Source organism: Corythoichthys intestinalis, chromosome 17 (genome assembly GCF_030265065.1).
Source record: "Corythoichthys intestinalis isolate RoL2023-P3 chromosome 17, ASM3026506v1, whole genome shotgun sequence".
Classification (NCBI taxonomy): Eukaryota; Metazoa; Chordata; class Actinopteri; order Syngnathiformes; family Syngnathidae; genus Corythoichthys; species Corythoichthys intestinalis.
In genome coordinates, this window is record NC_080411.1 from 789,679 (window position 1) to 809,266 (window position 19,588).

Consider the following 19,588-nt stretch of genomic DNA (forward strand, 5'->3'; position numbering starts at 1 on the left):
ACTCCATCAGACCTTGATGACCTGCTGCATGTCAGGCAAAGGCACTGGTTAAATCTTCAATAAATGCACAAGTTTACATTGAAATTTTAGACAGCTTTCCTATACCTTCAATTGAAAAATTGTCATTTTCCAAGATGACAATGCATCATGCCATTGAGCTAAAACTGTTAAAGCATTCCTTGGAGAAAGACCCATCCAGTCAATGTCATGGCCCAGATCTCAACCCTATTGAAAACCTGTGGTGGAAATTGAAGAAAATGGTCCTCCGACCTGCAAGGATGATCCGGCAACTTCAATCAAAGAGAGTTGGCAACAAACTGATGAAGAATACTCATCAAGTCCATGCCTCAGAGAATGCAAGCTGTCATAAAAAACAGAGGCGGTGCTACTAAATACTAGAGAAGTGTTTTGATGGTTATTTCTTTGTTTGTTTCTCATGATTCCATATTTTTTTCCTCAGAATGGAGTGATTCTATATATATTTCCCTGCACTTGCTCTATAAAAGTAACATTACCGACCACCACAATGTTTTTTATTCATTTTTTTTTTGTGTGTGTTTCTGAATGCTAAAGAGTTGCACTTTTGAACTAATTCATTATTTTTTCAAGCTTTTTATCAGTTTGTTCTACATGATGAAATGTCTGAGTGAGAGCTCGTCCCAGACTGGTGATGCCTTACTTTTTGCTAGGGGTTGTATAAGGCACATCAAAGGACCGAAGGGTCAGCGGTTCGATTCCTGGCTATCACTGCCCACTGTCGACGTGGCCTTGGGCAAGGCACTGAACCCTAATTAGCCCCCAATGGGTTGGTAGCGCCTTGCATTGCAGCAGCACCATTGGTGTGTTAGTATGTGCGCGCGAAAGGGTAAATGTAAATGTGTGCTATCGTAAAGCGCTTTGGGCATGGTAACCATGTAGATAAAAATGCGTGGTATAAGTACTGTCCATTTACCATAGCCTTTTGAGTAAATTGAAGACTTTTAGAAGCGCCTTATAGTGTGGAAAATATATTTTTCCTAATATGAAGCAAAACACGTCTTTTTGTGAAAGTTTTTCGTGTACAGAACCTTTCATATCCTGAGGTAGGACTGTATTTAAGTATCACAGAAGCTACATAGAATTTTTGACATTCAGTAATGTATCACCGTACGAAAGACACAGTAAAATAATGCCTAAATATTTTTGTAATATTGGACCTATTTTTTCTTAAGTAAATATATCTATACATCTGTGATTTGGAGGGGGGAAAAAGTTTTCTTCATCTTCAGTGGTGTTGTAAATTAACTTAAATATGCTCGCTCACAGTAAGGGGCAGTCAGGCATTTCCATAATGGCAGTCTTTGTTGCGATTTAGAAGTTTGAAATGACTCTTAGGGGACAAAAATTGAAAGTTGAAAAGGAATTTTGTCCTCAATCTTGTTTGTGATTGGCTCGTAACGAGCCTTTAGATCATTATAAACCTCCAATATTGCTGGATGAATTGGAACAATAATTTCTGTTTAAATTTTTCCACTTCACCATCTCTCATTTCACATGTATTTACTAAATCTTTATTAAATCAGGCCCACATTCTAGCCCTTGGCGCACTAATTAAAACAAATGGGTCCTAATGGGCAAAAAGTCAAACGTAACGATGAACGCGGAAGGCTCGCTCGTGCTCAGACTGAAATGGCTCATCAATTGCGACTCAACACGTGCGTGCGCACGCGCGCAGGAACCAACTGTTCTCTCGTGCGGTCAATCAGTCAAGTTTGTTCACGGAGTGAGCCCGCTGTCGGTGAGGCGTGCTGTTTTCTGACATGCCTCGCTGCTCCGTTGCGCTGCTGATTGATTACCAACCCCGTTGTGACAGCAGGGCATCGCTAAGCAAGTGAGCGTGCTCCGCCGAACCCTAGTTGAGTCGCTGATTGCTGCTAAACACATGGTTTTGGGACCGTGTTGTTGCGTGATCATTTGTTTTGACAGACAAAAATGGAACCGCTTTTTATATCCTCACCAGGTGGAGGTGGACGGGCAGAAGTTCCGTGGGGCGGGCCCCAACAAAAAGGTAGCAAAGGCCAGCGCTGCTTTGGCAGCACTGGAAAAACTCTTCTCCGGCCCCAACGCTGCTGCAAACAAGAAGAAGAAGCTTCTGCCTCAGGTCGGGAACACAAAGCAACATGAGTTCAATCTGAAAACGGGAAGAAATAAACATCAGAGTACAGGCTTTCCCCCTAGGATTTTTTGAAGCTGTAGTGGTGTTGGGCTGCGTCGGAGTCGGACAACCCCATCATGTTGTGCCACGCTGAATTTGTTTCATATCATGACAACTAAGATTTTTTTTCCACGAACTATGACTAAAATCTACAGTATTTGCAAAGTTTGCATCCTGCCTGGAAACACTTGATTTTCCTGGGGGGAAAAAAGGGGCGGGGGAATCGGCAATAGGTGGTCCATTTATAACCAATCTAAGGCGGGTTGCAAGACTTTCCCCCTGTTCCTGAAGTCTGTCTTCACCTACACAGGAATTTAAAAAAAAAAATAGATGAAATCAAGACACTCAAGCATCTCAAACTTATATTTTACAGTTGACCAAATAACTTACTCTGTTCATTGAAGAAAAATCTCACAGTTCACTGTTGAGATGGGCACTGTCAACTCAATGGCCGACGGTTGCCGTCAGCAGCGCTCCCCATTCATCAGTCTGTGATGCCATCTTTGACATCGTGCTGACCCGGTCCATATTCTGAAACACATTCAATGGATTACCCATTTGGATTTACAGTGGGGCAAATAAGTATTTAGTCAACCACCAATTGTGCAAGTTCTCATACTTTCAGCAAAGCGGTTTTTCACCAGGATGAACAAAGCCTGGGAAATATCCGAAATTAGACCGCTTTCCTTCCTCAATCACATAGGAGCAACAACGGTGAAATTTTGTGCATTCTACAAGCTGCCATGTCAGTGCATTTCACCAATTGAGATTTTCAAAATAAAAGCGTAGCGAAAAACTTTTTATCTTTTTTCAACTAAATAATTGTTAATATGCTGATTATGTCAATTTTTAAATCTTTTCAAAACATGGATTTTTAAACATTTTTCATTTTAATGATTAAACATTGTATTCTTTTAATCGTCTTCATCAATGGGCTCTTAATTTGGTGAGACTATTACCCCTTTCCCACTGGTCAAAAAACCCATGTCAACCCACTTACAATTGGCTTTTGGTGGCAGTGGGAAAGATGCAGCGACCCGCCTCGACCTGTGTCAATCAACCCGCCAAGCGACCCGCCTTAAAATCACCTCGGCTCTGATCGTCATGCAGTCTGAAAGCAAAACCCCAGGTCAGCAGTCAAAACCCTAATCTACGTGGTGACGTAGGCTCTTACGGATTCCGGAGCCCGGATCCACACACGGCGAACAGTCGGTGTAGCAGCGTTAGCAATAGCCATAACTGATGAAACAAAGGCTCTTCTCCTCCTTCTGTGACTTACACGACTCCTTTCAATTTCAAACCAAAATTCATGTCGCCTACGTTGCCTCAGCACAAGCAGAGTGTTGATCCTTCACTGCATTTCGACCATTTTGAGGGTTTTCAATAAAAAACATGAAAACAGAGAACACAAACAGAAAGGAGGCTTCCATGTTGCTCTGCATTGTTTACTTCCTTGAACTGAATGAATTCGGTCGCACTTGACCAAAAAAAAAAGACACGGCTTTTTTTTGTCAATGGGAAAGGTGCCAAATGCCAATTGCTAGTGGGTTGCATCGGATTGGAAAAACACGCGTTGACCCACTAGTTTCAGTGGGAAAGGGGCATATGTTAACCTGGGTTACGTGATGTTTTTTAAGTTTATTTTTGGGTAATGTTTTGATTCTATACCTTCAATTTACAATGGCGCAGAGATTAGATATCTATATTGTGGAGAGGGCTTTCTGCAGGTACTCTCTAATTAGCAAATATCTCTTTGTTTCTGTGAAAGCTAATTCCTTATTGTCTACCCTCAATCAGACCAAAGGAGCGCTGGCTGCGGCGGCCGCAGCCTCGGCGGTGGCGGCGCAGGTAGCTCGAGGAAGAGGGAGAGCTACCCTCGCAAGGGGAGCCTTTGTCAGCGCCGCCGCACCGGGATACGTTACGCCAGGTAAGTTATTTTCGCTCTTTATTACTAGACGTCAGATGTTATCAGTTTGCGAGAGTGCGATTTGACGGTTTCACCGCCTCGTCGACAGGCTTCGGAACGCCGTACGCCTACAGCCCCGCCGCCGCCGCAGCTGCTCCTGCTTACGGTACGTGCGATTTTTTATTCCTGTCACTGCTGCTCCCACTTCCTGTCTGTCACTTTTTGTCCCCACCTATTTTAACATGCACTCATCAACAACAGCTATCATCCTTCGCAGTATGCTTTCTGGTTTCTTGCTTTGACACTAACATGCGATCAACTTTGTCCAATGGTTTAAATGCTGATCAGGTCTGAAGACTTCTTGTGTGCGTGTACATGTGTTTTGAAAATTTCAAAGAAATGTGCTCTTTGGCTAAGTGTCCGCAAGATACTTTATATTCGGCAAAGCACTTCTGTCTGGCTTACCAGTCCCGAGATACAATCAAATGAGATAGTATTAATTCCCGTAAGGAAATGAGAGTGCTGCAGCCGTTTTCATTGAAATACAGTCGATGAAAAGGTATGGGCATAATTATCGATTAAATGATTTCTCAGATTTCTCTGTTGATTGTGCACTGAACTGCTTTGGACAGAGTCGTAAGCAGTTGCGGAGCTTTGAGGGGGGCATCTGGTGGTGCGGCTGCACCCGGTCCCGGTTTTCGGGTGTAAAAAGAGTGTACGATGACCAGGGCCGGCCCAGGCCATTTGGCGGGCCCTAAGCAAAATAATGCAAAGGGGCCCATATTTTTGGCCCACCATTTCGTCACAGTGTACTGTGAAAGCCGTACGTGCAATCCAACCCATACGTCCATATTTTGTATATTAATCAGATTTTGTTGCACTGCATACTTCAAACTTCTCACCCCAAATGATTGTCAGTACTTACAATAGATAAAGCCAAACCTTTTTCTAAAAGAGGAAAGAAAGAAGTTAAGGAAGAACGTTTATTTTTTTAAGCTTGTAATCAAGTATCAAAACTCACAAAAGTCAAATAAAGCAAACTGTAGTAGACAAAATAGAATATAAATTTAAAAATTGCCAGATTGGGGGCCCCCTAGTGGTCAGCGGCCTTAAGCAGCTGCATAGTCTGCGTATTGGCTGGGCCGGCCCTGACGATGACTCACTCGAAGGGCCTGTTAATACTCAATGCCCTGTTCACATTTGTTCAGTTACTTGTTGTAAGTAGACGCCCCTCTGTACTTTGTTTTTTATTTCGCCCATTGCAAAAGACTGAAACTAAAGCTGTTTGGAATGTCAATTAAAAAGCATCAGGTTGCAAGCAAGCACAGAGAATCTTCGACTTATAACGGTTCTCATATATAATGTTCCTAGGTTACGAACGGTGTTCAATGAACAAGTTTGCTTGGAAGGCATACTTATTTACCTCTAGAATTAGTTGTTTTTTTTTTTTTCAGTCATTAGCCGAGATATTTTTTTCGTAACGGTTTTACCTGAAGGAAAACTGAGCCCCCTCACCCCCACTTCAAAAGTACAGCACATGGTATGTGTCGTCTCTAGTCAAAACAAAACATCAAATAGGAATTGACCAGAATCAAAGAGAGTGAAAGAGTGTACAGAAAGAAAGCCCGCCCGTCCCATCAGACCATAGGACACGGTTCCAGTAATCCATGTGCTTTGTTGACATGTCTTCAGCAAACTGTTTGCGGGCTTTCTTGTGTACCGTCTTCAGAAGAGGCTTCCTCCTGGGGTGACAGCAATGCACACCAATTTGATGTATGGTCTGAGCACTAACAGGCTGACCCCACCTCTTCAATCTCTGCAGCAAAGCTGACAGCACTCCTGTAACGAGTCACGTGACATTTTGGAAAGAAAATGACAAGCAGTACTCAATTTGGACATTAAGGGATGTACGTTTTTTTCAAAGGGTTGTACTCACTTTTGTTGCCAGGGGTTTCGATATTAATGGCTATATTTGAAGTTATTTTGAGAGGAAAATAAATTAACTATTTTATAAGCTGCACACAGACTACTTTTTATTGTGTCAAAGTGTCATTTTGAAAAGATATACTTAAATATCTGCAGAAATGCCAGGGGTGTACTCACTTTTGCGATACACTGTAGATCATGGGTGTCCAAACCTGTCCGCCAGGGCCGCTGTGGGTCCTGTTTTTTTGTCCTACCAATTGAGCACAGACAGTTTAACCAATGAAGTTTGTGCTAAAACAAGCAGCACCTGACTGCAATCAACTGATTACACTTATGAGACACCGGATTGGTGAAAAGATGTCATCTTGTTTTGTAGGAATGAAATCCAGCACCCACTGCGGCCCTACGTGGAATAGTTTGGACACCACTGCTGTTGATAGATAGACACAACGACATGTATGTTTGCCACTTTCCCACTAAAATTGCTGCGAACCGGCTTTCTAGTCGCCGGTTGTAGTATACGGACTACGTGTCCCATGATCATCCTAGGCTCACGCAGCCAATAGCATGGGACTTGGGGCGGGAGGTCTGACGTAGCACATCTAGGTTGCTATTTGATGATATCTAGTGCGAAGTGCGGGAGTGTTGTCGGAGCATTAAAAAAGTTAACATACGCTGCAAAAGTCGCGTCTGCTCATTACTGAATAACACCAGCGAATGACCGGTGACCGTCGCCGTTTCGCACAATGTGCAAAGGAGTATAACAAAACTTTTTTTTATTCTTTAATATTTAAATATTTGTCTGCGAGCCAGATTCAGCCGTCAAAAGAGCCAGATCTGGCTCACGAGCCATAGGTTCCCGACCCCTGGTGTAAACGATAAACTGAAAAGTTTTTGTGTTGTCTCCCAAATGTGAATCTTTGTCACTGTCTCATGTTGGATATTCAGATAGATTTTTGTGCATTTGCAAGCTACTGCTTGTGTGTCAATGTGCCCTGCTTGGTTGTGAGTAGAGCTTCAAACCAAGCTGCTAATTGCTAATACTTGAAAGGAGGTCAATTTACTTCATGCTGTTTGAAAAGAGATGGACGGAGGTGAAAAGTCGGATTGTATTCGTGCTCCGTTGCCGCATACAAATGGGTCAGCAGCTGTGTATTTGATGCGTCTTCCCCAGCGAGGTGTGCTCAGCCATTGTAATGAAGAACCCCTGTCATCTTTCTGATTTCCAACCTTAATCCTGTGTCCTGCTTCCAAAGTTTCTTTGGCTGCTTTAACAAGAACTAACTCCAGCTGCTAGCAACTACTAGCTACTCATCAAAACTCTGGGGATTGTGCTGGACATCGGCCTCAGTACTCATTTACGTAGCAATGTACTCTTTTCATGTCTCCCCTTTAGGTTTGGCCAAGAGAATGCTTCTGTTGCCTGTCATGAAAGTACCCACCTACCCCATGCCCCACTACCACTTCTTTTAGACCACCAGACATGTAAACCTATTGCTTTTACTTTCTTTTTTTTTTCCATAAGGGACTTGTTGTCAGAGGATTACAGACTTAAGGTGTCAACATGCATAAATGCTTGTTGTTGTTGTTTTGTTATTTCCTGAAATCATACGCCAGGTTTATACTGTATGTTGAAGTCAAAAACTTCGAGGATTTGTACTGTGAATTTTTACGTTTTTTTTTTTTTTTTTTTCTTCTCAGCCTAAATTATAAGTTTTTAAAAATTTGAATTGCTCGGCAAGGGGCTACTTCTGCAATACGTCACACACATTGTAATATATAAAACTTATTTCAGCTGTGTGGGGGTTGTAAAGGAATAAATCCAACATGTTGAATAAAGTTTATTTCCAATAAAAGTGGAACTCTGAATGGTGTATTTTTATTTATTATTTTTTTTTTTTTGACGGCTTTTATTTGCCCAGCTTTCAGTAAAAACTGCCAACGAGGTTTCATTGAAGCTGCAATTAATGAGCGTACGTTTGATTTTTAAAAGATACTGTTACAACTGATACACTGCTGGCCAGCAATTCCGTCAGATAAGGCTCAATTTCTCCCAGAAAATTATTCCAATTGCTTTGCCAGTAATATCTTCATTTATTTATCTTGCAATGACGAAAGACAAACTAGAATGTGGGAAAATTCATCATTATCATTTTACAACAAACTCCAAAAACGGGCCGCACAAAAATATTGGCACCCTTTGAAAAACCCTGTGATGCTTCTTTAATTTGTGTAATTAACAGCACCTGTTATAACACGTGGTAGCAATAATTAAATCACACTTGCAGCCAGTTAAAATGGATTAAAGTTGACTTAACTTCTGTCCTGTGTCCTTTTGTGTACCACATGGAGCATGGAGAAAAGAAAAAAGACCAAAGAACTGTATGAGAACTTGAGAAAAAAATTGTGAGGAAGCATGCACATCGCCAAAGTTCCAAAGACCTGAATGTTCCCGTGTCTACGTTGCACAGTGTCATCAATAAGTGTAAAGCCCATGGCACTGAGGACTTGAGAAGCAAAATTGTGAGGAAGCATGGGCAATCTCAAGGCTAGTGGATAAAGAACCTTGACGTAAAATTTCAACAAACGATTGTGCCTCGACTAACATCCAAACAAGTTCAAGCTGTCCCGCGGTCCAGTGGTACAACAGTGTCAACCCGTAATATCCGTTGGCGTCTGAATTGAAATGCACTCTATGGTAGGATACCCAGAGACATAAAAAAGCCAGGCTGGAGTTTGCCAAAACTTACCCGAGAAAGCCAAAAACATTTCGAAAGAATGTTCTCTGGTCAGATGAGACAAAAGTAGAGCTTTTGGGGCATTAACATAGTTTACAGGGGAAAAAAAGGAGGACTTCGAACAAAAGAACACGGTCCCCACAGTCAAATATGGCGGAGGTTCCCTGATGTTTTGGGGTTGCTTGACTGCCTCTGGCATTGGACTGCTTGACGGTGTACATAGAATTATGAAGTCTGAAGATTACCAACAAATTTTGCAGCATAATGTAGGGCCCAACTGACTAACTAACGACATGTTTTATTGAAGTTGCTAAGCCAGTCGCGATATGCCATGAGTCCATTTGTTGCGAGGTAAATAAAAATGAGGGCGATCATTTTCACGGCTGCGTTTTATCACCTCGTGCATGCATGCATACATTTGTGCGTGTGTGTAGATGACATATGAGACTCCAGTTCATTTCACAGATGTTTATTGGTCATCAACACGCTATAGAATTACAGTTCATACATACAAAATAAGGAAACACGTATATTAAACACTGTAAATGCTATCAACATTTGACCTCATTGTTTATGTGTGATTAATTATTGTTATTTACATGTTTATTTGTACTTTAATAAAGAATTTAAGTGTTCCGAATGTAATAAGACGGTGATTTTTTAGCATTGAAATAAGACTGAAAAAGAGGGGGTCGTCTTATAATCGCGGTCTAGACGTTATACCAGTACTTCTCAAATAGTGGGGCGGGGGGGCGCAGAGTGATGCTGGGGGTGGCGCATGTGACCTTGGGGAACATACATTTTTGCCGAACTAGAATAAAGTGTAATTGCACATCTGCTGAGTGGGTGGCAGTGGCGCTCTCGTTTTCAGCATGTGCGCAGTATTTTAGAACCAAACAAGAGCACACAGCAAAGAGCACTGGACATATGAAAAGCTAAGACAAAGAAATATGACGAAGTGTAGCATTTGGCTTTTGACTTTTAGTACAGTAGGAGACGAGAAAAGACAAGTCTGTTTCTTTGTCTAAAAATGTTAGCAGCGGACAGCAGGAAAAAATTTTTTAGGCGAAAACATGCCGAATATTGATAAGAATCGTCCCGCTTTGTTAGTGTTACATCAGTAAACCAGCGAGCACTGTCAGCATCACATAAGGTGGCATACGAAGTTGCTCGATGCAAAATAACCCAACACCACAGCAAAGGAGCTGATACTGCCTGCAGCAAAAATAAAAACTGTCTCTCTGTCCAATGACACTGTCGTCTTTGTTCTATTAATTTTTGTTTTTTCAGTCTAATGGTTTGGCATATTGTCCTCTTGAGTAAATGTTGCTAATCAATTTGACTTTAGGATTATTTTTTTATTTTATTTTATTTTTTCCCAGTATCATACGGTCAAAAAATGTCTCTTGAGTCTATTTTTACAGTATGGATGTGTTTTTTTTATTTTTTTCTTCTTTAATATTAAAAAGGACAAAATGTTAGGCAGAGGTGCACTTATAATAATAAGAGTTTTGTAGACAAAATGATACAACGGTATATTTACAGTGGCAGCAGAAAGTTAGGGGGGTGCGGAACGTTTACGTCTTCCTGTGGGGGGGGGGGGGGGGCATAACAGAAAATAATTGAGAAGTGCTGCGTTATACCCACGACGCGACGCTAGATGGCGCCAGATATCATTGAAGCGATGTTCTGTCATGACAGATCTCAGCGACTCTCAAGTTTAACCAGTTTGCATTATTTTATTGCAGTGTTTTTCCTTATTCAGATTTGTTTCAAGACTACAGTTGCAGTTAGACTTCACTTTGATGGTTAATGCAGTTATTACAATTTTGTTGTTTTATCACAATAGATTGGTTTATTTACATTTCAAAAACCAGAAGCCATTCATTTACGAATGTGATTGCACTTTAGTTTACATATTTAAATGTTCAGATATTAAGATTTGAATGAGGCAAAATAACATGCTTTTTCTCTCAAATATATTGTTATAATCATTTGTTTCGGATGTTCTGTAATTATTTTCTGTATGAAAATTAATTTGGTGTTCAAAAAGTCTTTTTTCAAACTTGAGTCTTGAAAATGAGGGGGTCGTCTTATAATCAGGGCCGTCTTATATTTGGGCCAATATGGTGATTCTTTTTTTTTTTTTTTTTTTTAATTAATAAAACTGAATTGTTCTAATCAGACGGAAGAGGCACACTTTAAATAAACATATTAAAGTGATATACTGTAGGCATCTTTGACTGAACTTCGAGTAAAATTCAAGTATGTCAAGGTCGGGCCGAATGTCCTCTTTTTTTGGAAACCAAAATATGGTCACCCTAATGATGCACAAATTCATATGAAGCATTTTGTAAATGTCAATCCATCCCTTAATCATCAGTCTATCTAAATCTTCCATTCGTATGTCTAGCCAATTTAAATGTCTGAAATGCCGCTATGCTAATAAGCTTTTTTTGTTTGGTGGAACCATTCCAAGCGTGCCAGGCTAACCTTCATCGGGGCGCTGATGGAATTTGCACTCAAAATGTGACGATTGTCTCTTTGTGTCATTTCAGGGGGTCTTTTCATAGACAATCCCTTCTACCAGCCGCGGACCCTCGCGCCCTTCATCATCCACCTGGGCCCCCAGGATCTCTTCTCTGACTTCTAGAGAAGAGGACAGGTTTTTGGACCCCCCCCTCGTCGCACTTCCTGCCTGTCTTTTTTGGGTTTTTTTGCCTTTGTATTCTTGCTGCTGCACTCACAGATTTCTAAACAGGCAGCAGAATGTGACGCTTGAATTCTTCTGTGCGAAGCGGACGCATCACGGTGGAAGGACGGACGGGCGGGCGGGGGCCGGACTACTTTACCCTAAAGCAATACTCGCATTTGACGAGAAAAGCGCGAACGGGCTGGTCGTCATAGCAATAGCAATACACACAAACTCCTCTTCGAGAAGAATGTCCGGCGACTACCCGCGGTCGGCGTTGCAATAGCTCGTCTTGATTGTATCCAAATGATGTGCGTGTGAACGTGTGAATATGACATATATGCCTATATATAGTACATCTATTTAAACTGTGTTGACGATAATATTACTATGATGTATCTATGTAAATACATTTTAAAGGATAACTTATTGTTACAAATTATTTTAGGATGATACAGTGAAATGTACCTGTAATAGCACTATAGCTTTCTTCCAGTTTTCTATACACAAGCTAATTGTAGGAGAACCAATATTATCTTTGCTATTATTCGTATTAACCACAGCTCTTAGAATAATATAATAAGAATAATAATAACGCTCCCTTCCTTCCTTCATGTCATTCTGAGCCTATGCCAAGAGGTGCTCGCTGCTTAACTCGCGGGCTGCCATTGATTACCGTAGACGTCCGATCCGTTTCAACTGGGAGCTTTATTTCAATGACAGCCATTGAGTTAATATTAGCTCATCACACACACTGACTTGCTGTCTGAAAGCACACGTTCTAATGCCTCGATGCTGACACAGAATGCTCTTTAAGTTTGTTGGGTGTGTGTTTGATTGTATTTATGAATGTCCAGTCAGCTCTGAGGGGAATTCGCTCGTTCACCTTCATGGGCAAAAAGCACACACATCAATACGTAATGACTTTATACTGCATAACAATGTGGACTCTACTAGCAAACTTTTCAAAGTAGCTACTTCTGAGTTGATGTTGCCTCCCCACATCGACCTGCGCTCCCAAAGGACGGTCGTTGCAGAAACTGTCATGTTTGGAAGAATGCTTTGGAAGAATCCAGTCCATTTCATTGGCGCGTCTGTATTTTTGGCGGGCCTACTTGACCAGCAAAACCGTCCACAGTTCCGTGCCACCTGTGCGCACATTTACAGTGCTGGCGAAAAGTATTGGCAGCCCTACAATTCTCGCCGATAATGCTCAATTTCTCCCAAAAAATGATTGCAATTTCAAATGCTTTGGTAGTATAATCCTCATTTATTTTGCTTGCACTGAAAAAACACAAAAGAGAATTGGGGGGGGGGGACGACTACATTATCGTTTTACACAAAACTCCAAAAATGGTCCGGACAAAAGTATTGGCACCCTTTGAAAAATCATGTGATGCTTCTCTAATTTGTGTAATTAACAGCATTTGTTACTTACCTGTGGCGGCAGTAACTAAATGACACTTGCAGCCAGTTAAAATGGATCAAAGTTGACTCAACCTCTGTCCCGTGTCCTCGTGTGTACCACATTGAGCATGGAGAAAAGAAAGAACCGTCTGAGGACTTGAGAAGCAAAATTGTCAGGAAGCATGGGCAATCTCAGGGCTACAAGTCCATCTCCAAAGACCTGAATGTTCCTGTGTCTACTGTGCACAGTGTCATCAATAAGTGTAAAGCCCACGGCACGGTGGCTAACCTCCATAGATGTGGACAGAAAAGAAAAATTGACGAGAGATTTCAACAAAAGATTGTGCAGATGGTGGATAAAGAACCTCAACTAACATCCAAACAAGTTCAAGGTGTCCCGCAGTTCGACGGTACAACAGTGTCAACCCGTACTATCTGTCGGCGTCTGAATGAAAAGGGACTCTATACCCAGGAAGACCCCACCTTTGACCCATAGACGTAAAAAAGCTAGGCTGGAGTTTGCCAAAACTTACCGGAGAAAGCCAAAAACGTTTTGGAAGAATGCTTTCTGGTCAGATGAGAAAAAAGTACAGCTTTTTGGGAAAAAGGCATCAACATAAAGTTCACTGGAGAAGAAAAACGAGGCTTTGAAAGAAAAGAACACGGTCCCCACAGTCAAACATGGCGGCAGTTCTCTGATGTTTTGGGGTTGCTTTGCTGCTACTGGCACTGGACTGCTTGACATGGCATTATGAAGTCTGAAGACTACCAACAAATTTTGCAGCATAATGTAGAACGCTGGGTGTCCCTCAGAGGTCTTGGGTCTTCCAGCAGGACAATGACCCAAAACACACTTCAAAAAGCAAAGAAAAGAAAATGGTTTGAGAGACTTCTAAAGTGGCCAGACCTGAATCCCATAGAACACCTGTGGAGAGATCTTCAAATCTCAGAGACCTGGAGCAGTTGGCCAAAGAAGAATGGTCTAAAATTCCAGCAGAGCATTGGAAGAAACTCATTGATGGATACCGGAAGCGGTTGTTCGCAGTTATTTTGTCCACAGGTTGTGCTACCAAGTATCAAGCTGAGGGTGCCAATACTTTTGTCCGGCCCATTTTTGGAGTTTTGTGCAAAATGATAATGATTTAATTTTTTTTTTTCACTGCAAGCAAAATAAATGAAGATAAGATTTGTAATTGCAATCATTTTCTGGGAGAAATTGAGCTTTATCTGACAGAATTGCAGGGGTGCAAATACTGTTGGCCAGCACTGTATGATTTGATGTTGCATCATTAGGTCGGAAACTAGCCTCCCCTCATCCACCTGTGCTCCCAAAACACGGTCGTAGCAGAAAATCGTCATGTACGGTGCCATTTTTGGAAGAATCCAGTCCATTTCATTGGCGCATCTTTATTTTTGCCGGGTCTAGTTGACCAGCAAAACTGAATTTCACATGAGTCGTGTCGCCTTTGCGCACATTTAATTGTCGTGTTTTAAGAGATTTCTAGCTGGTTTATTCGGGTGCAGAATTTAGGCAATACATATACATAATCATCATTCACTCGTTCACTGCCATTGACTGTGATAGACGGCTAATCCATTTGAAGTGGAAGGGGCTGGCAATGAATGATCATAAATGTTGCCTATTTATCTTGTTTGAACGTCAAACTGTCACATTAGCAATTTTGTGTTGTAAAGGTAAAAAAAGAAGCTGTCATAACAACCTTTTAATGCAAATACAAGAAACTATTCCTTTTCATAATGTGACAACAACACGCAATAATTCCCACACTGCTGTCAGCCAGACAAGAAAATAACCTGCTTCATTTTGGTCTGAAGTTGTGTTATCTCCTCGTCTCTTCTTTAAGGAAAAAAATGATTGATTCATTTTTTCGAGATGATTTTTCCAAAGCCGCCGAACTTTTCATTTAGTTGTGCTCCTTTGGATCGGTACAAAGTCCTGGATCTGGATGAGACGGTCCCTTTCTTTGCAGCTCATTGATTTTGCAAGTGATAAATGTAAGCGTTGGCAGAGGTCTTAATTAGGCCCATAAATGTAGTACATATTTGGCTTCACTCCTTTTTTTTTTTTTTTTTTTTGAATCTGTAAACAAGTCCAGCTTTTTGTCTCATCGGCACAGAGGAGCCGAGGACGATTCGGAACTTTATTAAGTGGAATCCGACCTTCGAGAGGAGACCATTTGTGTCTTTCCCCTCCTGCCTGGTCTCTGCTACTCTGCGCGTGGCCCCCTGCCCCCTCTCCAGATGGCCCACATTAATGAGGCAGACATCGAGCAACCTCCTCATTTCCCTCCAGACTCGGGAGTCGCACACTTTGCCCGCTGCAAATGATATAGAACGTGGACGGTTGCACGCGTGGATGGATCTTAATGTGAATGTTCTGAACCCCTGTTTACACATCTCACTGAGCGTTAAACTCCCATAGCTGGCAAACGGCCGTTGATCGACAATTCCACACAATTAGTTTATCAAGGGTTTATGATGCCGATCGTGAGACAAATGAGGCATTATTTCACGTCGAGCCAGTAGAGGACAGCAACGTCACATATTCACGGTGCTGTTCTAATTCGACTTTCACGCGTACAACCTTTGATGTAAAAGCACAATAGAGATGCACGTCTCACTCAGGGCTACACAGGAACTTCCTCACTTTGGCTGGTGACTCATTTTTGAGAGATGGTCTACATGACAGTGCTACCTTGACTTTATGTGTTCAGTTACCACGATCGCAACTCAAATGACTTGTAACCCTAATGACATTGTTGTATTGATATTAATAGAAATTCATCCATTCCAGACCTTGACAAATTATCCAGCAAACGTGTCAAATGATTGAGAAAAAGAAGCACGACACAAGTGTTGTACTGACATTACTAAGCTGTATAGTATTAAATACTGCAGCTACATAGAATGTTATTCACTCAACATGAAGAATGCGGCTTTATTGATAGGAGATTCTCAGTCTGTATTTTGCGGCACTAATTCGGGTTCAGATAACTTAATAATGTAGCCATGTAGTGGACCAGGGATGATCATTACGTCTATTTCGATCTACTAGGCGATTGCAACGCTAGTGAGGGTAGATCACGGAATCAAAAATTTTTTTTCCCCCCCCTTTAATTTGGGGTGTGGGGGTTAAGGGTTAATCAAATGTTGTTGTTTTGCTGCTGACCTTTGTAGGCGCTATATGACGATATACAGATAAAGTTGAATTGTATCGAAGGAAAAAACAAAAATAGAAATTCTGTCAGACTATCCTCCATTCCGTCACTTGATTGATACACCTTGAAACCCTAACCCTAAATACAGTGGTACCTCTACTTTCGACTTCAATTAGCTCTGGAAATACAGTCCCTGACAAAAGTGTTTTCGCTTATCCATTTTGTAGAAACAATTGCTAATAACTAGGGCTGTCAAACAATTAAAAATTTTAATCGAGTTAATTACAGCTTAAAAATTAATGAATCGTAATTAATCGCAGTTCAAACCATATATAAAACATGCCATATTTTTCAGTAAATTGTTGTTGGAATGGAAAGATAAGACACAAGACGGATATATACATTCAACATACGGTACATAAGTACTGTATTTGTAAAGACAATAAATCAACAAGATGGCATTAACATTATTAACGTTCTCTTAAAGCGGTCCATGGATAGAAAGACTTGTAGTTCTTAAAAGATAAATGTTAGTACAAGTTATAGAAATTTTATACTAAAACCCCTCTTAATGTGTTCGTTTTATTAAAATTTGTAAAATTTTCAATCAAAAAATAAACTAGTAGCTTGCCATTGTTGATGTCAACAATTACACCATGCTCATTGTGCTGAAGCCCATAAAATCATTTTGACCCAAGCGCCAGCAGAGGGCGCCAAACACCAAAAAGCAAGTAACAAGCGGACATTACACTGCTGTCATTTTAATCTGTTTGAGCGGGGCATGTGCGTTAATTGTGTCAAATATTTTAACATGATTACTGAAAAAAATAATTACCGCCCGTTAACGCGATAATTTTGACAGCCCTACTAATAACCTGACTTTTAATGATTCAATTGGTTTCAGAAATGGCTCATATGAAAGCGAAGACCCTCCCAAATGATATTGAATGTCATTTGGCACCCCACACAAGTTAGCGACGTGATATTCACTTGTTGTGAGGTTGCTTCTCCGCCAACCAGCGGTGGAATTTATGCTCGCTTGTGTGCCAAAGTTTTGCTCTCAAAGCAAATAAGTGAATACACACCTCCAAAAGTAAGTTGAGGGCCTCGTAAATCATTGTACCGCTGTACAATCTAGGTTAGGCTCACAGGCACTTAATTACCTGTAATTTGGGCCTAGTAAAGCTATGAAAAATCACTTGCATATGTAAGCTTTTTTTTGTTTGTTTGTTTGATTTTTTTCCCCCTTGCAATTGTCTGAAAAAACTTTGGTGCCTGAAGTGTAAAAGGATTTTCTGGGCTGGGATGCAGCAATATATTTCTGAGTTGCTGCGTGTTATCGCATCATCCACCTGCCAGTGAGGGGAAAAAATATATTGCAGAGACACAGGATGTCTTTTGATTCTCACACCAAACACTGAAAACAGCTCAGGTGGTTTGCACTAGGTTGCAATAGTCAGCATACAGTGCTGGCCAAAAGTATTGGCGCCCCTGCAATTCTGTCAGATAATGCTCAATTTCTCCCAGAAAATGATTGCAATTACAAATGCTTTGGTAGTAATATCTTCATTTATTTTGCTTGCAATGAAAAAACACAAAAGAGAATGGGGGAAAAAAATGAAATCATGATCATTTAACACAAAACTCCAAAAATGGGCCAGACAAAAGTATTGGCACCCTTTTCAAAAGTCATGTGATGCTTCTCTTATTTGTGTAATTAACAGTACCTGTTACGTACCTGTGGTGGCAATGACTAAATGACACTTGCAGCCAGTTCAAATGGATTAAAGTTGACCTTCTGTCCTGTGTGTACCACATTGAGCATGGAGAAAAGAAAGAAGACCAAAGAACTTTGGACTTGAGACGCAAAATTGTCAGGAAGCATGGGCAATCTCAAGGCGACAAGCCCATCTCCAAAGACCTGAATGTTCCTGTGTCTACCGTGCGCAGTGTCATCAATAAGTGTAAAACCCATGGCTCTGTGGCTAACCTCCATAGATGTGGACGGAAAATACAAATTGACGAGAGATTTCAACGAATGTGCAGATGGTGGATAAAGAACCTCGACGAACATCCAAACAAGTTCAAGCTATCCCGCAGTCCGAGGGTACAACAGTGTTAACCCGTACTATCCGTCGGCGTCTGAATCAAAAAGGACTCTATACCTAGGAAGACCCCACTTCTGACCCAGAGACATATAAAAGCCAGGCTGGAGTTTGCCAAAACTTACCTGAGAAAGCCAAAAACGTTTTGGAAGAATGTTCTCAGGTCAGATGAGACAAAAGTAGAGCTTTTTGGGAAAAGGCATCAACATTAAACGGGTCCTTCAAAGAAAAGAACACGGTCCCCACAGTCAATATGGCGGAGGTTCCCAGATGTTTTGGGGTTGCTTTGCTACCTCTGGCACTGGACTGCTTGACCGTGTGCATGGCATTATGAAGTCTGAAGACGACTAACAAATTTTGCAGCATAATGTAGGGCCCGGTGTGAGAAAGCTGGGTCTCCTTCAGAGGTCATGGGTCTTCCAGCGGGACAATGACCCAAAACACACTTCAAAAAGCACTAGAAAATGGTTTAGGTGAAAGCACTGGAAGTGGCCAGCAATGAGCCGCACAATCTTTCGTTGAAATATCTCGTCAATTTTTCTTTTCCGTCCAGATCTAGGGATGTTAGCCACAGTGCCGTGGGCTTTACACTTATGGATGACACTGCGCACAGTAAAGACAGGAACATTCAGGTCTTTGGAGATGGACTTGTAGCCTTGAGAGTGCCCATGATTCCTCACAGTTTTGCTTCTCAAGTCCTCAGACAGTTCTTTGGTCTTCTTTCTGTTCTCCATGCTCAATGTGGTACACACAAGGACACAGGACAAGAGGTTGAGTCAACTTGAATCCATTTTAACTGGCTGCAAGTGTCATTTAGTTATGTGCCACAGATAAGTAACAGGTGCTGTTAATGACACAAATTAGAGAAGAATCACATGGTTTTTCAATACTTTTGTCCAGCCCATTTTTGGAGTTTTGTGTCAAATGATGATTTCATTTTTTTTTGTGTGTGTTTTTTCATTGCAAGCAAAATAAATGAAGAGCATTTGCAATTTTCTGGGAGAAATTGAGCATTATCTGACAGAATTGCAGGGGTGCCAATACTTTTGGCCAGCACTGTATAAGGTGCTGTAGATTTAGGCTCAACTACTCAAAAGCGGAAGGAAATTTTGCATCACTTCATTGGTTTATAAAAGAATTGCTTTTTCTTATTGGCAATAAAGTATATCCCTAACCTCAGCTCATATAGGAGTGAAGTCATAATACAAGAAAAGATTTGTTGGACAATATCACTTTTCGGCCACACGGACGTCCGGATGTATTTATGTGTCCCGATGTGGCCGCTGATGGTAAAGTGATGCATGAGCTTGTTTTTGGAAGTCCAGCGGCCCGGCAGAACTCCATCGCAAATAGAAGCGGCATCACGTTTCACCTGCGCTCTGCACCAGAATAACTGCGCATCATATCATTTTCCTGTGTGTGTGTGTGTGTGTGTGTGTGT

General features: G+C 41.3%; 1 protein-coding gene across 4 annotated transcripts in view; it reads left to right on the plus strand.

Annotated features, from left to right (window-relative positions):
* Positions 1-17,941, plus strand: part of strbp (spermatid perinuclear RNA binding protein) — a 148,642-nt gene extending 130,701 nt beyond the window's left edge. For 2 of the 4 annotated variants that reach the window (XM_057819657.1, XM_057819656.1), the window contains exons 16-19: positions 2,000-2,140; positions 3,992-4,121; positions 4,210-4,266; positions 11,323-17,941. In XM_057819657.1, the coding sequence (XP_057675640.1) occupies positions 2,000-2,140; positions 3,992-4,121; positions 4,210-4,266; positions 11,323-11,417 (423 nt within the window). In that variant the 3' untranslated portion in view covers positions 11,418-17,941. The other 2 variants (XM_057819658.1, XR_009061161.1) reach the window with 2 other exon arrangements.
* Positions 17,942-19,588: the final 1,647 nt, after the last annotated feature.